At 39.5% G+C, this 21,710-nt stretch overlaps 1 protein-coding gene and 1 long non-coding RNA gene across 2 annotated transcripts; both read right to left on the bottom strand.

Annotated features, from left to right (window-relative positions):
• Nucleotides 1-263: 263 nt before the first annotated feature.
• On the bottom strand, nt 264-5,001 carry LOC116487134. Its single transcript, XR_004253055.1, has 3 exons — nt 4,945-5,001; nt 3,861-3,922; nt 264-460 (listed from the first exon to the last, which is right to left on the bottom strand). It is a non-coding gene; the product is annotated as an uncharacterized LOC116487134 (long non-coding RNA).
• A 2,480-nt stretch (nt 5,002-7,481) lies between these two features.
• On the bottom strand, nt 7,482-21,501 carry C3H6orf118 (chromosome 3 C6orf118 homolog). Its single transcript, XM_032183864.1, has 6 exons — nt 20,812-21,501; nt 18,937-19,059; nt 17,978-18,037; nt 16,137-16,261; nt 13,187-13,245; nt 7,482-7,690 (listed from the first exon to the last, which is right to left on the bottom strand). The coding sequence occupies exons 1-6, from the start codon at nt 21,499-21,501 to the stop codon at nt 7,482-7,484; spliced, it is 1,266 nt and encodes a 421-aa protein (XP_032039755.1).
• Nucleotides 21,502-21,710: the final 209 nt, after the last annotated feature.

Here is a 21,710-nt window from a genome sequence, read left to right as displayed (position 1 = left end):
TAGAGAATTTGTGACAGAATGAGGGAAGTGTCTAGTGAAAGCTTCACAGAAAAACACAGCTAGTTAATTAAACAATTATTAGCACTAGACATCTTCTTAAAATGATATATGGAAATATACCATTTCCTTATATGGAAATATACCAATATATATGGATATATGGACATATATCATATAGCTTGTTATGCAGACAGTATAGCAATCAATAATAACATATGCAAAAAAAAAAAAAAAAAAGTAATGTTTCCAGTTTTGAAATTGTGTTTTAATATTGTATTCTAAGGTCCAACAGTACATTTTTCATGCCTGGGTTCCACTTGTACAACTTCAGGATGTTAAGAGTCCTTTTGGACGGGCGAGTATTTATCTTCCTTTACTTCATTACTCTTCTTCTGGATTCTCAGAAACTCTGTCTTCATCTTCACGTAACAAGACTTTCTCTATCAGTTCCCATATCTTCCTAAAAATATATGGCATATAAACAACAAAATCACTGAGTAGAATCATAGAATGGCTTGGGTTAGAAGGGACCTTAAAGATCATCTAACCCCAATGTCCCTGCCATGGGCAGGAATGCCACCTAGATCAGGTTGGCAAATGCTCCATCAAACACCTCCAGGAATGAGGCACCCACAGCTTCTCTGGGCAACCTGTTCCAGTGTCTCACTACCCTTACAGTGAAGAATTTCCTCCTAATATCTAATCTAAATCCATCCTATTTTAGTTTAAGACCATTCCCCCTTGTCCTGTCATTATGTACCTGAGTAAAGAGTACTTCTCCATCCTTTTTATAAGACCCCTTTATGTACCGAAAGGCCACAAAGATGTCTCCCCAGAGCCTTCTCTTCTCCAGACTGAACATCCCCAGCTCCCACAGCCCTTCATCATATGAGAGGTGCTCAAGCCATCTGGTCATCTTTGTAGCCCTCCTCACTTTTTTTCATCACTTTGATGAAAATACAGACAGCGTTGGGGAATCTTCCCATTATAGGCCATACAAAAGGAACTAAGCCCTATCTCACCTAACTTCAGATACCTGCAGTTGCTTATATATAAAGATTCATATCCACAGGGAGAATGGTTCATTCTTTCTAAAATCATGCTACCCCAGATGATGAAAATTTTTTGGATTGGATCTAGGCAGAAAGCTACCACATACCTGCCCAATCTTCTCAGTTGAATGCATAAGGTCTGATACATAAAGATGTGCTGTACCCCTTTAGATATTTCTAAAGAATAGAGGCCAAGAGAGCAAACTTTTCTAGATCTGGTATTCCTTGCTGAAAGCAAGAACAGTTTAACTTCATGGCACTGGTCCATACGTTTTTATCATGCCGAGTGTGGATGTCATCATATCCACAGCACAGCTTGTTTGCCTGCTGTATCCTTTCCTACTCTGACTTAGACATGGATCAAGCAGTGCTATTAAAACTTGGCAATAAATATAGTGTCTTATTTTTTTTCCCTCATAAATACTCGCTGATATTAAAAAGTACGTACTTCATCTAATTTTTTTCCTAGCCACTTTCTACAAAGTCTTAAGAGAGACAATTGACCAACACAAATAAGAATGGAAAGCTAAGTCCAAAAGGAATTTCACTATTTACACTAAAGCTTTAGGTACCTCCATCTAACCAGGAAAACAAATAAAACCATGTGACTTAATCCATCCATTTACAACCTGAGAACAGCAATTAAACTTCTGTATTTTGAATATTTTTATTTTCTTAATGGAGTAGTAAGAAATAAAATGTTTTTAATTAGCTGCTAAGCCTGAACAGATCACTTCCTTGATGCAGAAAGAGTAGAAACTAGCCTGAGTAAATTGTTTGCTGCAAATTATTTATTTAGCTGCAGACACAAGCAAAATATTTGCCCTCAAATCACTGGAAAATCTCTTCACACCTGAGGGAAGCTTCTACTGTAGATATTAAATAAGTATTAATCCATGCTTTGCCTCTAATTAAATGTCATCTAAGTTATCTTATGTGCATTAAGGGCAAAGGATGATACAGTTTTGACTTCAGATAATTAGATGCCCTCCTTTAATTATGCCTCAAGATAGACTTTGATTCAGGAATCACATGCTTCATGAAAGTCAATGTTTTAGTGTTCTTGATCTGTCCAGGAGAAATGGAATAATGTCAACTCCAGAAATATGAATCATAACATTAGAGGGGAAGAATTCTGGACATCCATTTTATAAAACATCTTATTATGCAATTGTCCCAAGACAGTGTACATCTTTGAAGTGTTTATAGCTAAGATCTACTGAAAGCAAAATGTTCTGTTAAATTTTTTCAACATTTAGTAAGTGTGCTTCTTTAAGCATCCTAGGGCTGATTATTTTTAATAATTAATATCATACAAATGTGACTAATTAACCTTGTATTCAACTACAGCTACTACTAATTGCCTTGATTTTTTACTATCAGTAGCTAACAGACTTCTGTGCTATTTTGCATATAGATTTGTAGCTGCCCATTAGCTTCTAGATTCTCTAGTACTCTGCTGTGGCAAAGCAAGGCTTGCAGCTTGAAGTAGGAAACCAGAAATATGACACTGCCTGGTAACTGCTCTCCATGCTCTTTGTGGGGACATGGTTTATTCAGATCACTTGCATTGCATTACTGTTCTTTTCCAATTCCTCCCCTTCCCCTCATTAAGCTAAATGAATGCATCCATCCAGGAAATTTTAACAACATAATATACAGTAACTTTATATCATAAAGCAGGTTACTTTCCATGTTTGTGAAATTATCATATATTAGTGGTCTTAGATCATTAGGTAGCAGCTCTTGAACTGAGAGCTATTTGCACTGCCATCCTCCAGCAACAAAATCTACTGTGCCTGGTCATTACCACCTTGTGAAATCTGATGTTGGCATTTCTCATGTTAATTAAAGATTAATTTACAGAAATGTAAAGCTTAACCTTAATTTTAGAAGTCCATAGACTTCTAGAATTCATTATTAAGTTAAAACTTAATTGAAAATATTTACACATCATAAGATTTGAGTTCAGTGTTCTATTTTGCTAAAGTCTTAAGAATTCTGTGGAACACTATTCCCCCCCCCCCCCCCTTTTTTACACTTTTCTACTACATTACTACATTTTTAAAAGTAAAAAAATAAATCTGTCTTTGTCAGCTAATAAAACATATTCCTCCTTTTAACACAAAATGTTGGCAGTAAGTTCACAATAGAATCATTCTTTTCTGTATCAATGGATCATTTTCTTCAGCATTTATTGGTACTAATTTGGCCTTCTAAAAAAAAAAAAAAAAAAAAAAAAAAACACACATTCTCATACCTCTACATTAAAGCGCACAGCTCACAGATTTGTTCTCACACAAGAATCTGCAGTAATTGTTCTGGGTTATATGTCACAAAATACCACCTGCCATCTAAGTTTGAGAAACCACTCCCTTACATAGCATCATGTTATAACAACAGGAAACAATTCCACGATGTCTACCTGAAGTCTGAAAAACTAAAAGGCTAATCCAAAATGCAATAAGATCAGTGAGCCATTCTGTGTATTGCTCAGGCCTTTCACTAACCTGTAAATAAACAGCTGAATCAATCAGGGAGGTTAATCAAAAAACATATATAATTCCCATTGATAATTTTTCTTAGTTTAATTCTCTGGGCCTTATCTATGTTAAAACTATAATCTCTGTTTCTGTCTCCCTGCTGCTATTGTGTATGTGCCATACAACTAACACCTGAATACAGCACAGCTGCTGTTAATAACTAATCTGATTTTAGTCTAACAAGTTGTTAGGACAGGCATTTCCATCACTCTAACACTTTTTGTATAACCACACTGACATAGTTATTTGAACATTTCAGACTCACCTTTGATTTTCCTGAGTGATACTCAGTTTACCTAAAATTCCTGTGATATGTCCTTCAACTTCCTGTAAAAAAATAGATTAATTTTTGAGAAATATCAAAATATCCTTCATTACATAAGAAAGAATCTGCAGTGTATTAGTATTAATTAGCAACACATCTGATCAGCATTTAAAATACTCCAATACTTTTTACTCCATTAACCTTGACATAAATTATAGTAAGTGGTTCCTGTGTGACAGGAGTTTTAATTTAACACTACATCTCAAGTTACACACGTCTTTGAGGCTGACATCAAACCTCATTTCTTGCCAGTTCTTACACCCTGAGGGAAACCCAACAGACAGTAAAACCAGGTCCTAGTGTGTAAACAAGTAAGGGTGTTTATAGCATTACTTTTGTTAAACCAATTACTTTTATATAAACGAGTAGATTTTTGTCTTTCAGCATACACATCCTTTTCTGGCTTCTGGATTGAGCTGGTAAAACAAACTCTGCTTGGGTGTAGTAAGTTTTGTATTTCACATTTCATTGACATCTGAAACAATGCCTGCTCTTTTGGCTACTGACACAGAGCTTCAGGCTTCAGTGTGCAATGGAGTATCAACTGAGCCAAAGACTGTTTTATTCAAGCTATTATTCGCGTTTCTCAAGATATCTGTTAGTGTGTATATTTTATAGAAATCTTTCTAAGTTCTTCTTGCTGAGATATTCCATTGATTTAATATATTGGAGTTATCTACCACAGGCTCTTTTACCTCACTCCAATGCCTTCAGTACAATTGGAAGCAGAGAGTTTTTTCAGCTTTGATTTAGATATTCAGATCAAAGTACCCTAAGCTTGCCACAGTAATTAAAATGATAACAACAATAATAATTTAATAAAAATAATTAATAAAAAAAGTGAAAATATATCCAGTACATTTCAACATTCTAGCTGGTAGCATATAACAGGCCTAACTTGGAACCTGCTGAAGCCAAAGAGAATCTTTCCAATGATGTGTTATTAGAAATACTAAAGGTATCTCACATACAAACTAATTTGCACTGTGCCTGAAGCACAATGGGTTCTAAGGAAATAACTTACTTTTATTTGGCCTTGGAGAAACATGTTTGATGCATTGAGTTTCATAGTTTCAGCCTGAAAAGACAGTAAGAGATCAGTTAAATTATCACACAACATACCAGCAAAACCAAATGCATCAAATCCACTTATCTTTAAAAAGGAAAAATGCAATCTGTATGGGAACAAACACATTGTACTTATGGAGCATTACAAAATCATGTTTTTAAAATAATATGGCAATGCACTGGTTCAATTAGATTGCTCTTTTTAAACGATAACGGTCTTGTCCTTCCAAATAAAAGGTTTTAAATTATGAATTGTTATTACAAATAACAATAAAAACTCAATAACTCTCCACAAACATTCAGCCAAAGTATACTTGGAGGGCAAACTCTCCATTGGCCTAGAGCGACTACTCAGTTTTCTATCTAGACTACTTACGGTGTCTCAGATTTCCCTGCCTTGCTGCTGCGACGATCTCCTGCTCTAATAACTATACAATATTGCCATCTGCTGACTCTTCTTTTTCATTACAAGCACGACGAAAGCTCCCCAAGCCCCTCCCCTGCCCCCCCAAAAAGAAAAAACGAGCCATTTATATTTAATACACTCTGAATGTTCATATTAAATAGAATAAAAAACAAACAAACAAACAAACAAAAACTTGAAAGAGAGGAACTTCTCAGCTTGGCTACTTCTTTAGAGGACCAGATTTCATATACACATCCGTTATGCTGTGGGAGCATATCTTACAGGGTACACAATCTTAAATTTCTGAAGGCATGGAGAGCATATGATCTCTTGTTTGACAGGAAAATAAATAAATAAATAAATAGAAAATGTGAAGACTAATTGCTTCTATTCATTTTTCTAATATCTTGATACCAAGTAAAATTGTCTAAATTAATCAAGAGTTCACCTCCTCCCCCCAAGTTTTGGTGCTGGAGGCCTGATAAATATTTTTTAAAACAAGTGACAGACTTCTGTCTTGTACTCTGAGGTAGTAGTGCAAAAGGCTGTTTGAAAAATTTTACTGGAAAAACAATGAGATTCAATATATCAATTCAATTTAAGGGCAGTCTAGTATGGTACAAGAACACAACAGCTGTATCTATACCTAAACTTGTAAAGACAGAAATATAGACTTGGGGCAATTTTGGTTACGTGTTTTTCTCAGCTTTCCTGTGATTTTCTGGCATCTTAGCTCTACTCTCTATACAATTAATTAATCAATTTGATGTTCTGTCAACAGGTAATTACTCTGCTTCAGGGGACAGAAAGTTAGAAGAAATGTTTGACCTTTTAAATGCTTATCTAAACCTAAGATCTATGTAAACATTTTGCTGTTTGCCCACCATTAAAAGTGACGCATTATTCCCTGCTCATGTACTTTTAACATCTATTTAGCTGCATGAAATTACCTCCTTACTTCACACAGCTGGAACACTTATTGGCGTAACCAGTGACAAGGACAGGTTAAAAGTGGTTTTAGTGAGATCATGTACTATTTCTAACTACACAACTGCCATTACAAAAGGTATAATGCTTTTAACACTGAATGTGTAAATCCTGCAGAAATTTATAAGCATTTAACTTTTATAGTTTAAGTGTTTCTCATACAAGCCACTCTCAGTATGCAAATTTTAGCACATAAATAAGTTACTACAAGTTCTGTACATTGGATGAGATTGCACAGTATTCAATACAAGCCTGTCTCCCACTGTTTGCTTTGTACAACACCAATCACAATGACAGCTCAAGGAGTAACAATACAGCCTAGCAAATTCCCTCCCCCTCCCCCCCCCAAAAAAAAAAAGTAATAACACTATTCTGTTACAAATATTCACACTAGTATTTGTACGTTTATTAAAAGTCAGTTATTTGATATCAACGATACATCATAAAACTCTTTTTCAGTCTAGAATTAAACCTGGCCTCCTGCCTGTGTTTGGAATGTGTTCACAGATATGGTAATTTATATACCCCTGTAAAGAATCAGCAGTCATATTCAGTTATTTGGCCATCTAGAAATCAGATTTCAAAGATCATCAGAACTGTCCTATCTTTGCCCCATTGAAGTTACCAGGTATTTCAGAAGTATTTCAGAATTTGGTTCAAGCGTAGATGAGTTAGCCAACTTGGGATTCCCAAAAGATTCCACCTGGAAGTATGCCATTCATAGACATAGTTAAACCAACTTATTACCACCCTTCAGGCCAAGAAATACAAGAGGTAACAACTAACAATAATCTAGTTATTTAAGGTATATTTGGTTACAAATGCCCAAAGTTGGAATATAAATGCAGAAAATACATCTATGTCTGTAGACCATCATCTGCCACAGTCAGGATAAAATTACAAGCCTCCTGTTTCAGGGGCAGAGGCTGGACACCGTGGTGATCACACAGCACCTTATCCAGGTGCTCCTGTGCTCTAAGAACATACTATGTTCCTAGAGGAGAAAATGAAGAGTGCTGACTACCAATCTCAGTTCTAAAGGTTCCATTGTTGTAGTACCTAGATAACAGTATTTCCCAAGAAACAATGCTAGGAAAGGTTTAGAAGTAGTGATTTCTTGCCTCTATTTCTTTAAGGGTGTTTTCCATAATATCTGTTATCCCAGCATAAACCATTGTTTCTTTCTTCTTGGTCTCTAGTATTTTCATTTCCTCCCATTTACTGAGAATTTTACACCTCATAGATTCATGCTGTTCAGAAACAGAAAGAGGTTTTTGTGCTCCCTTTGTATCCTGTTGTCTGCAGGTTTCTGGAAGTATAAAAACATACACACACAAAGACATAGTTAAAAGGACAGAGCTGGAAGTGGAAGTTACCTGACATCTAAGGCTGCATCCATAGCTCTTTCAGTAAGCTTACCCGATAACAAGCTTGAGTTAACCAAGCCAAACCGTACAGGACAGGAACACCCACGACATTACCCTAGCTCAGCTGATGCTTGCACCCACTGTACCCACACTTAATATCATAGAATCATAGAATCATAGAATATCCTGAGTTGGAAGGGACCCTTAAGGATCATCAAGTCCAACTCTCGACACCGCACAGGTCTACCCAAAAGTTCAGACCATGTGCCTAAGTTCACAGTCCAATCTCTTCTTAAATTCAGACAGGCTCGGTGCAGTGACCACTTCCCTGGGGAGCCTGTTCCAGTGTGCAACCACCCTCTCTGTGAAGAACCCCCTCCTGACGTCCAGCCTAAATTTCCCCTGCCTCAGCTTAACCCCGTTCCCGCGGGTCCTGTCACTAGTGTTAATGGAGAAAAGGTCTCCTGCCTCTTGACAACCCCTTACGAGGAAGTTGTAGACTGCAATGAGGTCTCCCCTCAGCCTCCTCTTCTCCAGGCTGAACAGGCCCAGTGACCTCAGCCGTTCCTCGTACGTCTTCCCCTCAAGGCCTTTCACCATCTTCGTAGCCCTCCTCTGGACACTTTCCAACAGTTTCATGTCCTTTTTATACTGTGGTGCCCAGAACTGCACACAGTACTCGAGGTGAGGCCGCACCAGCGCAGAGTAGAGCGGGACAATCACCTCCCTTGACCTACTAGCGATGCCGTTCTTGATGCACCCCAGGATACGATTGGCCCTCCTGGCTGCCAGGGCACACTGCTGGCTCATATTCAACTTGCTGTCTATCACGACCCCCAGATCCCTCTCTTCTAGGCTGCTCTCCAGCGTCTCATCGCCCAGTCTGTACATGCAGCCAGGGTTTCCCCGTCCCAGGTGCAGGACCCGGCACTTGCTCTTATTGAACTTCATGCGGTTGGTGATCGCCCAGCTCTCCAACCTGTCCAGATCCCTCTGTAAGGCCTTTACGCCCTCACTTGAGTCCACAACTCCTCCAAGTTTGGTGTCATCAGCAAACTTGCTCAAAATACCCTCTATTCCTACATCCAGATCATTTATAAAAATATTGAAAAGTACCGGCCCTAAAATGGAGCCTTGAGGGACCCCACTGGTGACCGCCCGCCAGCCTGACGCAGCTCCATTTACCATAACCCTTTGGGCCCTGCCCGTTAGCCAATTGCTCACCCATCGTATGATGTTTTTATTTAGCTGTATGGTGGACATTTTGTCCAGTAGGATCCTATGGGAAACCGTGTCAAAAGCCTTGCTGAAGTCCAAAAAAATCACATCAGCTGGTTTCCCTTGGTCCACCATACGGGTGATCTTATCATAAAAGGAAATCAGGTTAGTTAGGCAGGACCTACCCTTCACAAACCCATGCTGGCTGGGACCAATAACTGCTTTGTCCCCCAGGTGCGCCTCAATGAGTCCGAGAACCAACTTCTCCATGATTTTACCAGGCACTGACGTGAGACTGACAGGCCTGTAATTGCTAGGGTCTTCTTTCTGACCCTTCTTGAAAATTGGCACAACATTTGCCAGCTTCCAGTCTACTGGGACCTCTCCAAATTCCCAGGATCGTTGAAAAATAATTGATAGAGGTTCCGCGATGACATCCGCCAGCTCTTTCAGCACCCGGGGATGAATCCCATCCGGACCCATGGACTTGTAGGGATCCAGGTGGAGTAGCAAATCCCGCACACGTTCAGGGTCAGTTGGGAGTTTGTCATCCCCACCGTCCCGGTCCTCCAGCTCAGGGCACCCTGGGTCCCGAAGCCCATCATCGGCATTGAAGACAGAGGCAAAGAAGGCGTTAAGCGTCTCTGCTTTGCCTACGTCATTGTCTGTGAGGAGACCTTCCCTATCAAGGAGCGGCCCTATGTTTTCTTTAGTTCTCCTTTTTCCATTTACATATCTAAAAAAACCCTTTTTATTTTCTCTCACAGACACAGCCAGCTTCAACTCTAGCTGTGCTTTGGCCACTCGAACTTTCTCCCTACAAACACGAACAGCATCCCTGTATTCTTTCCATGACGCCTGGCCCTCCTTCCAGTAGCGAAACACTCTCTGTTTCCGCCTAATCTCCATTAGAATGTTCCTGGTCAGCCACGCCGGCCTCCTGCCCCGCCTGCCTGACTTGCGATATTTTGGAATTGCCTTATCTTGTGCTTCTAGGAGGCATCGCTTAAAGAGTGACCAGCACTGGTGGACATCGAGGCCTTCAAGAGCAGTTTCCCAGGGGACCTTACTGACTAGTTCCCACCTGCAAATGTCTGAACACTGGCACATGAGCTAGGGCACTCACCTTTCACTGTCATCCCAAACAAGGCCCTTTAGCACTTCATGCAAAAAAATGGTCAATCTCTCTATACAATGAGAACATAGACAAGGAGAAAATTCCTGTATCCCACACCAGCATGAGAAACTGATAACAGCATATAAGGAGCAGAATAAACATGCTGTACTCCCTCAGCAGTTCAGAAAACATACTTCAGTATTTTACAGGCCAACTTCACTGCCACCTCACCCACTCACCTCACTAAAACAAGTAAATAGCATGATTCTACGAGGTCCTACACAGCCAGCTCACAGTCCTGCCCAGCCAGGGTCTCACTCAACTCAAAGCACTTTTCAGATTTTCATAGCTTGTCAGTTAGCTCACCTGCAGCCTTCTAGTCTGTTCTGCTGTGGTGGGAGCTGCATTACAGGATCTCACCAGCCAGCTCCTCGCTATACATCTAGGAAATGAGGGAGTCTGCAGGCACAAACTAATAGTGTCCTTCACTCCAAGGCCATACATCTGGTCTAATACAAATAAATAGGACAGCCAGGAAAAGTGTCAGGGTGTGTGGTTATACCTCCAAGGCTCTGCAGTTGCAGAGTAGGTGGAGAAAAGAACAAGAGAGGGAGAGAAATCACTGGCAAAGGGAATGGGAAAGGGAAGAAGAACAACTCATCTCTCCACTGCATGAGACTTCCTAATGGTGTGACCTGGCTTGTCTGACTGGTGCAGTGAGCAGATCAAGAAAATCCTGGTGATTCAGGGGCTACCTTGAAGCTGGCAGGGGCTTTTGAAGCCCACCGTAGTTCACGTTAGGCATGCTTGCAATCAAACAATTTTGTGCCATGCTGTCTAATTCAGGACTACGCCACTGTGTTGGGTAATGAGGATGTTTTAACGATTAAAGACTGCCTGTTTTGCTCCCAGAACACCTACATTTCCTACTCTCTGAGCAGCCTGTCAATAGGCAGCCAGCTCCTTCTGCCATCCTCTGGTTTGCGGTGCAGTATCTATATGCAATCAATAGGTTCAGCAAGAGCTGACAGCTTTGATGGAAAGCGAGACAGGGTGGAGGAAGAGAGTGAGCCTGACTTAAGCGATGCACTCACTTGTGTGGGAAAAGTACAATACCCTGCCATACTTCCTATCTCTCCCCATCCCAGGGGCTAACAGCTGCTAGCTTCTCAAAAAGTCCTCCCCTTTCATGTGAGCCAGTGAAAGTGAGAAACAGAATAACCTTCCTGTGGATCAAGATGGCTACTGGACCTGGAAGAGCTTTACAGAAATGCTACATTGAGAGAATCAAATAATGACTTTTTTATTTAGAAAAGTTTAGGAAAACGTTTTATCCAATTAAAAAAAAAAAAAATCCCCATTTTTTTGTCTGGAAAAATCATAAAATTCTCATTTCAAGTTAAATTTGAGTGAATACTTTTTTTTGATTGCTTAGCATCCCACCTCCCAAAACAAAAAGGAAAACGGTATTTGCAGAGCCTTGTTCCCTGAGGTGCCTGTACTTGTTGACAAATTCTGGCCCCAGTTTCATGGCTGGGGCTTCTAAATACAGCTGTAACATGAAAAGAGGAACAGCAACGTTTACATCCTTCTGACTTGGCTGGTTTTGATTCCTCAATGTGTAATTAAGGAAGGTGGGGAAGGGAAGTATGATGTTAACTGATTAAGTACTTTTGAAATTAGTACCTGGTAGGGAGGAGAAGGGGAGAAACCTTTACCCACTGTTTAAATGTCTTTATATCATTTTATGCAAAAACATTCCTCAGAAAAGCCTTGGCCTAGAGAGTTCTGATTGTTTTATTCATTAGTACTGCAGGAGATCTAGAGCCAATGACCAATTTTATGTTTGTTTGTTTGTTTTTAGTGGTTTTTTGCAAAGCTCTGAAATTCAAAACCTGTAGCATGCTGTAGAAACAAACATATTCAGGGAAGCTGCATCAAGAAATGCATTCATTGATGTGAAGACAGTTATACTAGGGAGGAATTTGGACCATTTTAAATGCTAAGGGAAGGAAAAACAAGAGCAAGCAAACAAAGCAAGCAGAAGCTGATTTGATTGTTCATTGTTCCTACTTAGAGTGTGTTTGTAAAAGTGAATTAGATGCTAGTGGTAGGAGCTGCACATGGTGAGGTGAACAACTGCCCACAGCCTGGAGTAGGACAGTGGCACACTGAGCATAAAAAGTACTTAAATCTTTATCTACCCTCAAAAGGAAATGCAGAAGACATTTCATATCACTATTTTAACAGCTATTTCCTTATTTGCCACCTTATAATTTGCAAACTGGCATGTTCTCATACTCTAGAACAAAACTATGCTTTGAATACTTTTTATCAATAAAGGCATACAATGAAGGTATACTGTATACAGTTATACTGTATCCTAATGGAATTTTGCAGGATTTCTCAGTTCATCATCTATTAGCTTTTCTCTTCCACAACTGTCCAGATATACATATTTTATCTTACTATGGCTAATTCAAAGATCCTGATCCAGATTCCACTGATCAAAAGCCTTATCAAAAGATACTGTTACCCAGGCAGCACACAAACAGACTGTAAACTTCATTTCTGTTACTGAAATATAGTACTCTGCAAGTATCCAAAAGGGACTGGACAATACTATGGCTAACTAGAGGATCCAGGGCTGGTACAATCAAGACTGAAAAGAAGCTTAAGATGGGCTATGAAGTCACATGATTTAGGGCTTAACCTACTCACAAAAAGCATGAAATCCAGTTATCACACTTCTTATAGCTGAAGGGTTTAATATACTCTCCCCTGAGACATCTTTAACACACCAGAGTGTTGTGACTCTGACAGCAACAGAATCAGTCACAGACTCAGAGATGATTTGGCAGTTCCTTAGGTTCCTTCAGTGCTAGAAAGTCTCCCATTGACATCTTCCAGTTATAGATAAGGCGAGGAGTGAAAAATGTTAGAAAGATGTCACATGACTAATTTCATTATATGTCAGCACATTTTGATCATACTAACAGGAAAAATCTCAACAGCTGAGAATATTTTTCCAGCCATTTAGAACACTATAGAGCCACAATTTGCACCATATTTCATCTTTAATCAGAATTGTCCCATCCCTTACCTGTTTTATCCTCTGAAGTCTGGCTTATCCATAGCGCCATCTCCAATTCATCCTTCAATCTAGAATAGAACAAAAGGAACAAGAGATTCACAAAAACATTTTCAAGATCCTTTACAAATGATGTGAGTACATAGTTCTTGCATGTAAGGAATATTATTATATGTATGGCTAGTGGAATTGCTTGCCAAGCCACGTTCAATAATTTAACAGCAGTTCTGGCTAACTGGGGAGGCCTCAGTTGACTAGAGTTTGGCAAACATGAGGGCAGTAAGGATGATCCAGGAAATTACAGGTCTGTCAGTCTGCCTTCAGTGCCAGGGAAGGTCATGGAGTAGATCACCCCAAGTGCCATCACACGGCACGTACAGGACAACCAGCTGATCCAACCCAATCAGCATGGGTTTATGAAAGGCATGTCCTTCCATGACAAGATAACCCACTTAATGGATGAGGGAAAGGCTGTGGATGCTGTTTACTTGGACTTGACAAAGGCATTTGATACTGTTTTCCACGGTCTTCTCCAGGAGAATCTGGCTGCTCATGACTTTGACCGATGTTCTGTTCACTGGGTTAAAACCTGTCTGGATGCTCAGGACCAAAGAGTCATTGTGAATGGAGTTAAATCTGGTTGGCCACCAGTCACGTGGTGTTTCCCAGGCCTCAGTACTGGGCACAGCTTTGTTTAACATCTTTATCAACAGCATTGATGAGAGGATTGAGTGCACCCTCAGTTAGATTGCAGACAACATCAAGCTGAGTGAGAATTTTGATCTTCCTGAGGGTAGGAAGATGAAACTGGATAGGCCAGGTTGATAGGCCACATCTAATTGCATGACCTTAAACAACGTCAAAGGCTGGGTGCTGCGCTTGGGTCTTAACAACCCCAAGCAGCGGTATAGGCTTGGGGAAGAGTGGCTGTAAAGCTGTCTGGCAGAAAAGGACCTGGGGTTGCTGGTCAACAGCCAGCTGAACATGAGCCAGCAGTGTGCCCAGGTGACCAAGAACGCCAATGGCATTCTGGCCTGAAGCAGAAATAGTGTGGTCAGCAGAATTAAGGAAATGATTGTCCCTCTGTACTTGGCAGTGGTGCGGCCTCACATAGTTTAAATCCTGAGGGGCCCAAAAGCGAACATGGTGCTCAGTCTCCCTCTGCTTCATTAAAATTGCAGCTTCTTTTCATGGGAGAGGAAATTTCTTGTTCACTGTATGAAAATACTGAAGCAATTACACATTACCTACGCACATAGACAGATAGGCAGCACAATAACATAAGTGGACAGTTTAGTTCTGTATACACTTTAGTATTCTTTCTTCCCCCCTCCTTATCAAATCTCCAAAATCTTATCAGATATTCTAATATCTACTAACCAATTTTATTTACAAAACAAAAGACAAAAAGTCTTGTATGAAAGTCTTTTATTCTGCCTACCCTTCAAGTTTTCCTTCCTACATGGTCCATTGTAAGAAAAGGAAAAAATTGGTCTTAGGCTTCCAGTGGCAAATAACGCATGCAAATATTTCAGATTTTGATTGTTAATTTTCCTGCAAAACTTGAGTTTTATCATTACAATACAGCAAGGTTCTAAATTTCTGTGGTAACAGATTACTGTCCAGAACTGAAAGGTCTTCTAGGGTATTTATTTATTTACCTAGAGCTGTCAAATCTCTCAAGAACTTCACTAAATCATTCTAGGATGTTTATCATTATTTTCTTTCAGCCCTTTGGCAGAAGACAAATGTCGTATTTTCCCCCTTACCTTTAAATACTTATAAGAACTTGCACAAAAATCAATCTCTGTAGCCTAGACAAAATTTGTATATGCATGATCTATAAATATTACATACTATGCCCTGATCCATCTTAACTTCATGCCAGTTTGACTTTATCCCACATTACTATGTAATAATGAATTGTCTCTGTATAGACAAGCATACATGTGTAGAGTGCTGGACCACTATTATCCTCCTGTTTACACTAGTAGAAACTAGGGAACGTGAGTCTCTTTCACACTTTATCTCAAATGCAGAATCATCCAAACTACATTTCGAAAGCACAATGTAATGCTTAATGTGTACACACTAAATATTATGGAAACAACAACTGCAATGACTTAAAGACCTCAAGTCATCTAGTCTAGTTAGAAAACTGTTTACAAGAAAAAGGGATAGATAAGTCAGGCAACCACCAGTTTAGTGAAAGAGTGATTTCTGAATTCTTCAGGCTGTTGAAAGATAGTAAAGGGGGAAAGAAGAGGAAAGCTGCTAGGCAAGATCTCCTGCAGGATAGTTTTCAAGCTTAAAGACTAGAGCTCTGGGATTAACCAGCCATAAATTCCAACACTCAGGTTAGCAACCTAGATCAGAGTTTGGAGCAGGAGAAAGGAGATTTAGAAGCTGTGATGTGTAACATCAGCATCATGTAACAGAGTCATGGAAACATGGGGCCAGTCCAATGATGGCAGAGTGCCTGAGAAGCTCTGAGAATTAGCTAGTCAAACCAAGTCTGGTTTTAGAGGACAGGACACCAGCAATCAACAAAGGGCATGCTTTGTTGCTTCCATTGTAAGGAACATAGTTGGGTTCCAGCAGAAGTCACAAGTCTAAAATCTCATGATGCAGGCTGCTGCCTATGTGGTCAGGAGACTTCTCTGTGATGACATTAGCTGCCTGAATGGCATCAGTCAGGAATAGCAAAATGGGAAACCCTTTGGACTTCAGAGCCTTAGCTTCAATGCTAAACTATGTCCCCCAGTGTGATTGGTATGAAAGAAAAAAGAAATATCAGAAATATATATTAAGAAAGCAGAAAGATAATTACCTAGAATAAGTCATCCACAGGGTCTAATCTTTTGAAGTTTCTGAAAACTTCAAGAACTTGGTTTACTTGTTGCTGTTTTAGCCCATTTAGGTAGTTGTTACTAGAGGGATTGAAAGCATTTGCAACACTTACTCTTTGCTTCTTTCCAGGGCAGTACTGACTTTTTTCACGAGAGCCTTCAGGTATTTTCTGACAGACTGCATTTCTGAAGCCCTTGAAGACATTGTTTCCATCCCTTTGGCCTGAGCCTTTAGAGCCTGTAAGAATGCATAAACAAGAGTAAAATGTCAAGTCATGTAGCAGCAGCATTTCCTTTGCAAAACATGCAAGTTCTGGTACCATTTTTAAAATTACGTTTTTAGTAAAAATAAATTCTGATGAAAACTTCTGAATGAGATACTCATGAGACTAACAGCTAACAAGCCCAGGCATGAACCAAAAAACTATGGCAGGTTTTAGAGTTGGCCAAAGAGTTTCTTTCAATTTGTAACTAGATTAAAGGCTTGTAACAGATTATAAATAAATAAATAAATAAATAAATATTACTTAAAAAAAAAAAAAAAGAAAAGAAAGAAATTGTCTGTATAATTGTCTATATTCCCTTTTAAAAAATATATATATATATATATATTTTTTTTTTTTTTTTAAAAGGGAATATAGACAATTATACAGACAATTTCTTTTTTCCTTTGCACATCCCAACCAGCCAATATGAAGACTCAGACCCATGCAAACCCCTGCTTTTCCAACAATCCTTTCAGGTGCTTTGCCATGTTACTTTTTCTAGATGTTAATGACGAATGCAGCACAGCTTACAGCATAAACTTTCATTTTCATTTCAACAGACTGTTAATATCAAAGAGAAGCTCCCAGGCTCAACGCCAAAGAGAGTGGATAACTAAGGCAAAATCCTCAGAGCAAATCCAGTCTGCTCAGGGTCAATAGAGAACACCAGCATAAAAAGCTAGCAGGTCAGAAAAGGGCTAGTTTTAGAGTAGGGAAGGTTAAAGAGGAAGAATGCAAGAGAAGGGAGCAGGGACTCACAGGTCCAAGCTAGGCTGAAATGGGGTCCTGGCCACGGATGGGAGGAGACCCTGGAAAGGCTCAGCAGGGACAGGCAGGGCTGGTGGTACCCAGTGTCAGGGTCTGACACCTCCTCTGTGCTCTCTTTCCGTGGTGGAGCATGCCTTTCCTGGTGCCTTTTCCTTTTTCCAGAGATGAGATGATACTGACAAGGGAGTTAGGAGGAAAAGGGGATGCACAACCCTACTCCTGGCAGCCTGAAGCCAATGTCACCTCCTGCACAGCATCACTTCTGCAGTAAGCCTGACGTGGAACCACTGAAGAGGACACTGGACTGTAATAAGCACACATCCTTCTGCCACATTCATCGCATGTCTCACAGCAGAAATTCAAATTTGGCCACCTCTACAAAGAACAGAGAAGACATTTACCTGAGGCCTCCTCCCTCTATGTGCCTTCAACAGCTGTCTATATGTCTGTAACCTGCCTATGTACCATAGCCCTAAAGGTTTGGACACAGAGGAAAAGCAACTTTTCACAAGGTTGGATATGCCTGTTCTAGGGTTGAGAGTGAAGTCATTTACTCTTTTCAGAGAGACCACCAAAATGGAGCTCAGGCCAGCCTCTTTATCTGTTATTAGCAGTGGGGGGCACATGCAAATAAGTAATAAGTTTGATACAAGGACAATAGGTCTGATACTTCAGAAATCCAGCAAAGTCTATTCAGCTAATTCTCTGGTTATTCTGCAGCAGCTACTCTCTCAGTTATTATCCCTAAGGGTTGCTCCCACAGAAACTGAAATTGTCCGATTTCAAATACCTCATTTCTCTGTAGCATACTCAGGGAAAAATTCACAACTGTACGTGGATATGAAGATGTCTCTTTTCAAAACCAAAGTTCTTAGGCTTTACAGCATAATTAGGAGCAAAGATCAAGAACCAAATACTACCTTGTATTGTGCTATAGGCAGAGAGTCCAGAAGCATCATTATGTACAGCTCATACTCACTCTGAACAAATTGAGAGGAAAGAACATCAGAAAATGTTTAACACAGTCTAGAGATTATAAAGTCTTATTTCGCTTTGGTTCCAGAAAAATCATAACTTTTGTGCTGACATGAGGAGATTAGTTGTGCTGCCACACATGGTTTTACTTAAAACACAGAGTTAGTATTTGCCAATGTTATACCCAGTACAATTCAATTACCCAGCTAGCTCCTCTTCCTCAAGGATTACTTGCTTGTAATACCTATCTTTCCCTCACCTATAGCTGCTGAATTTCAGTGTGTAATTATTTTTCAACAAACAGAGGAATTACATTTTTCTGCTCAGTTCTTTCTGGGAAAGTTAATGTAGAATTTATGCCATTAGCAACACATTACAGTGTACAGAATCAGAGTGTAACTTCATTTTTATCATAAACATTTTATTTCTGTTTCACATGCAAATTACTGTCCTGAGTGCCCAGGAAGAGAAACAGATTTGATTCCCACATAAAAGGCTTCAATCCTCATCCTTCAGGACAGTGAAAAATCAAAAAATAGGAAAAAATAGGAAAGTCATTAATATACGTCAGGTGAGAATTATCACTCCTCACATGTGACTGTCATGAGTGAGAGGTAGACAGCTAATTCACCTGTAGGTTACAGATAGATTTTTTTTTTCCAAAATACTTTATGGACTTTAGAATTAGGGCTAGAGTTGGGGTTTTGTTTGTTTTATTTTTAATAATGTCTTTTTCAAACTGTTCAAGATGTAGCCAAATGTTTTGTGTCTGTGCAACTCACACATTAAATTAGGGGAAAGCCTAGAAAAGAACTTATAAATCTTTCCCAAAAGCTGACTACTCTTCCTACCTGATCAGGTACATTCACCCTATGTTGTGCTAAATCTTTGAAATAATTCTTACCTTAATTTCCTTGAGAATATCACCAAATATCAGAGAACTGTTGCATATATCTTCAAAAACTTCCTCAACAACCTGTAGTCGCTTGAAATTGAGGGGATCATAGCCACAGATTTTCTGAAGCTCCTGGTAAAAGCACCAAAATTAACAGCTACGTATCCACATGTGCAGAAGGTGCTCTACAGCAGTTACTGTCAGAATAAGTTACTTTGTTCAAGTTCGTGTCATTTCTTCTGATAGTATGCAGTAAGAAACATCATGAGAATCCAGATCAATTTCATAGTCATAACATGAAAACTGCATTTTTATCACAGTAAGAAGATCACATTCAAAAAGACTGGATGTACTGATTATTAAAAATAATAATAATAATAAAAATATTAGAAAACGAAGAAGTCACTGATTTTTGTTGCAAAAGACAATTATGACATTACACCTCAACCTTTTGCTGAATGTCTTGTTTACACATTTACAGCCAACCCTGCCATAAGCATAAATTAGTCTCTCTACTGATTTTAACAGATCATCGCCAGTTTGGGAGAAGCAGACCTTGGAACATGTTGCATCCCTTAAAGCAACTGTTGTTAGCTTAGAAAGACATAATTAATATATAAATAATCTGATAAACCCTATCTAAGGAATGCAATGCTTAAAATCATATGCTTATAATCTCATGGTTTTACATATCAGCTCTGAGTAATAAACCTGAGACAGCGAAAGAGTCTCTCAGGAAACCTCCTCTATCATAAAAATTCTTTCTCCAGAGTGCTGCCGGCCTCACCTCAAAGTGCTCTGTTCCTAAGATTAACTTTTCCGAAACAAGCCTCCTAGGTAGATAATCAACTGTGGCAGTTTTTCACTTTGTGAATATCCTTATTTCAAACCAAGGCTGATAGAAATTTTGACCATTTAATCAAAGGCCAAAGATTACCATCACTGCAAGAGTTACCCTATCTCACAAAAATTTACTGATTCAAAGTGTTTCTGATAAAATGTTTTTCTGGGAAAAACTGTTTTGAAAAATACAATATCAAGCTGTTACTCTGCTATAATACATTGCTTTGCCTTAAATGTTTTTCCTCCATCCCTTCTTCCCTTTTCTCTGGCTTCTTAAACCAGAGGCATAGGAGAATGGTTGCTTGAAATCATTTATTGGGGTGGGAAGCAACCATTTTGGCGAGTTGCTTAATTGCATGACAGATGATACTTCCTAGAATCCACTGGAGAATGGAGCTCTTACTCACACTACCCATTTTGTTAGTTTACCTACCCCAGTCTGCTTTCATTCAGTTCCATCTCTAATTTCTATGACTCCAGTACCTTATTCTTACTCCTGTAGCTGGTTCGAAGAGATTGCTAATGGTTACCCCAGGGCAGTAACTCAAGTAAATTCTAGAAGGTGTATTTGCTTTACTCACCAAATTCACTCCCCCCATTCTACCCATCACATGAGGCCAGTCAGAATGCAGCAAATATCTGTGCATAAAGACAGCCTACGGCATGCACAGAGAAGGTAGCTTTTACAGTTTATCTTAAACATGCTCCTAGACAAGAGGCAGAGCTGCTGGCCAAATGATTTTCCCATGCAGATCACTAGCTTGCAGTATCCTTCTTTACTGTATACTTAGCATTTCCACAAGACAAGAGGGGGAAGAGAAAACAGTGGAGTACAGTTTTAGTTCAAGGCTTTGGAACACAGAGTAGATGCACCTTACAAGAGGGCAACTAAGCAAATACATGCGATTAGCTCTCTGAAAAGAAACAAGAGGGTGATTTTGCCTAAACGCATTCATTCAGTTTTCCTGGAATACACATAACCCATCCACCTAGAAAGGTGCTCCAAAATTTACTTTTCCATCAGTTTTGGGGCTCTCTTACCTTAGCCAGCTTCCTTTCATGCTGTTCTGATACTTTTTTTCCTGTTAAGTCATTCTGTAACAATTCATGCTTTGCTATGAACTCCTTCTGGAACTGTAGGAACTTGTTAAACTGATCAGTTTTAGTTACACCAGCCAAATATGAAGGTATGAACTGGTATTCTTCCTTGGCAAGCTCAACAGCACACTGCCGGCTGTTCTTAACTGGTTTGTTTTTCAGCACCATAATCTCTGACATATCTAACTCCTCTCTTTTCAGACGCATATGGAATCTGTCAGTTCCCTCCTCTGCTTTCTTTTTCAGTGCTTTCAACTTTAATATTTCCGGTGCAGTAGAATTTGCATCTACTGAGGCACCAATGCTGATCACAGGTGACTGTGGATGTCTGTTGTTGGGGAAGGAAGATTCAGCCTGTGCTGGAAGCATAGGAATGCTGAAACAAAAGTTGCCAGAACAATTTTTCATCTTCCTTGTTCTCTCATTTCCAACCAGGAATTGATTTCTTTCTGTGACGAAACTAGTTTGCTTCCTGGCAGAGTACCATCGGCCTTGTTTTATTTTCTCTGAAGGCTTATAAATCTTGTTATGATTTAAGTGTCCTGAGGTGTATAGTTTAACATCTGTTCTGTAGGTCAGTTCCACGCTATCTGAGGGATGAGCCAGGCTCCTCACTTCACGGTTTCTCTCCATGATGAAATGGATTCTTGTGCCATATGCTTATAAGAAAGAAGAAATAATACACTTAATACACAAAATACACTTGAAAAATGGAAAGCTTTGGATGACCAAACGTTTTCACAGATCAAAACTCTCCCAGTTCTATAACAGAACATTTTAAACAGACATGCCCTACAAAACTATGCTACCTTCCTTCTTATTCACAGCAGTATATAAATAGT

This window comes from Aythya fuligula, chromosome 3, assembly GCF_009819795.1.
Source record: "Aythya fuligula isolate bAytFul2 chromosome 3, bAytFul2.pri, whole genome shotgun sequence".
In the NCBI taxonomy this organism is placed as follows: Eukaryota; Metazoa; Chordata; class Aves; order Anseriformes; family Anatidae; genus Aythya; species Aythya fuligula.
The sequence above is the reverse complement of the archived record's forward strand: the minus strand, read 5'-3'. Positions and strand labels throughout refer to the sequence as shown.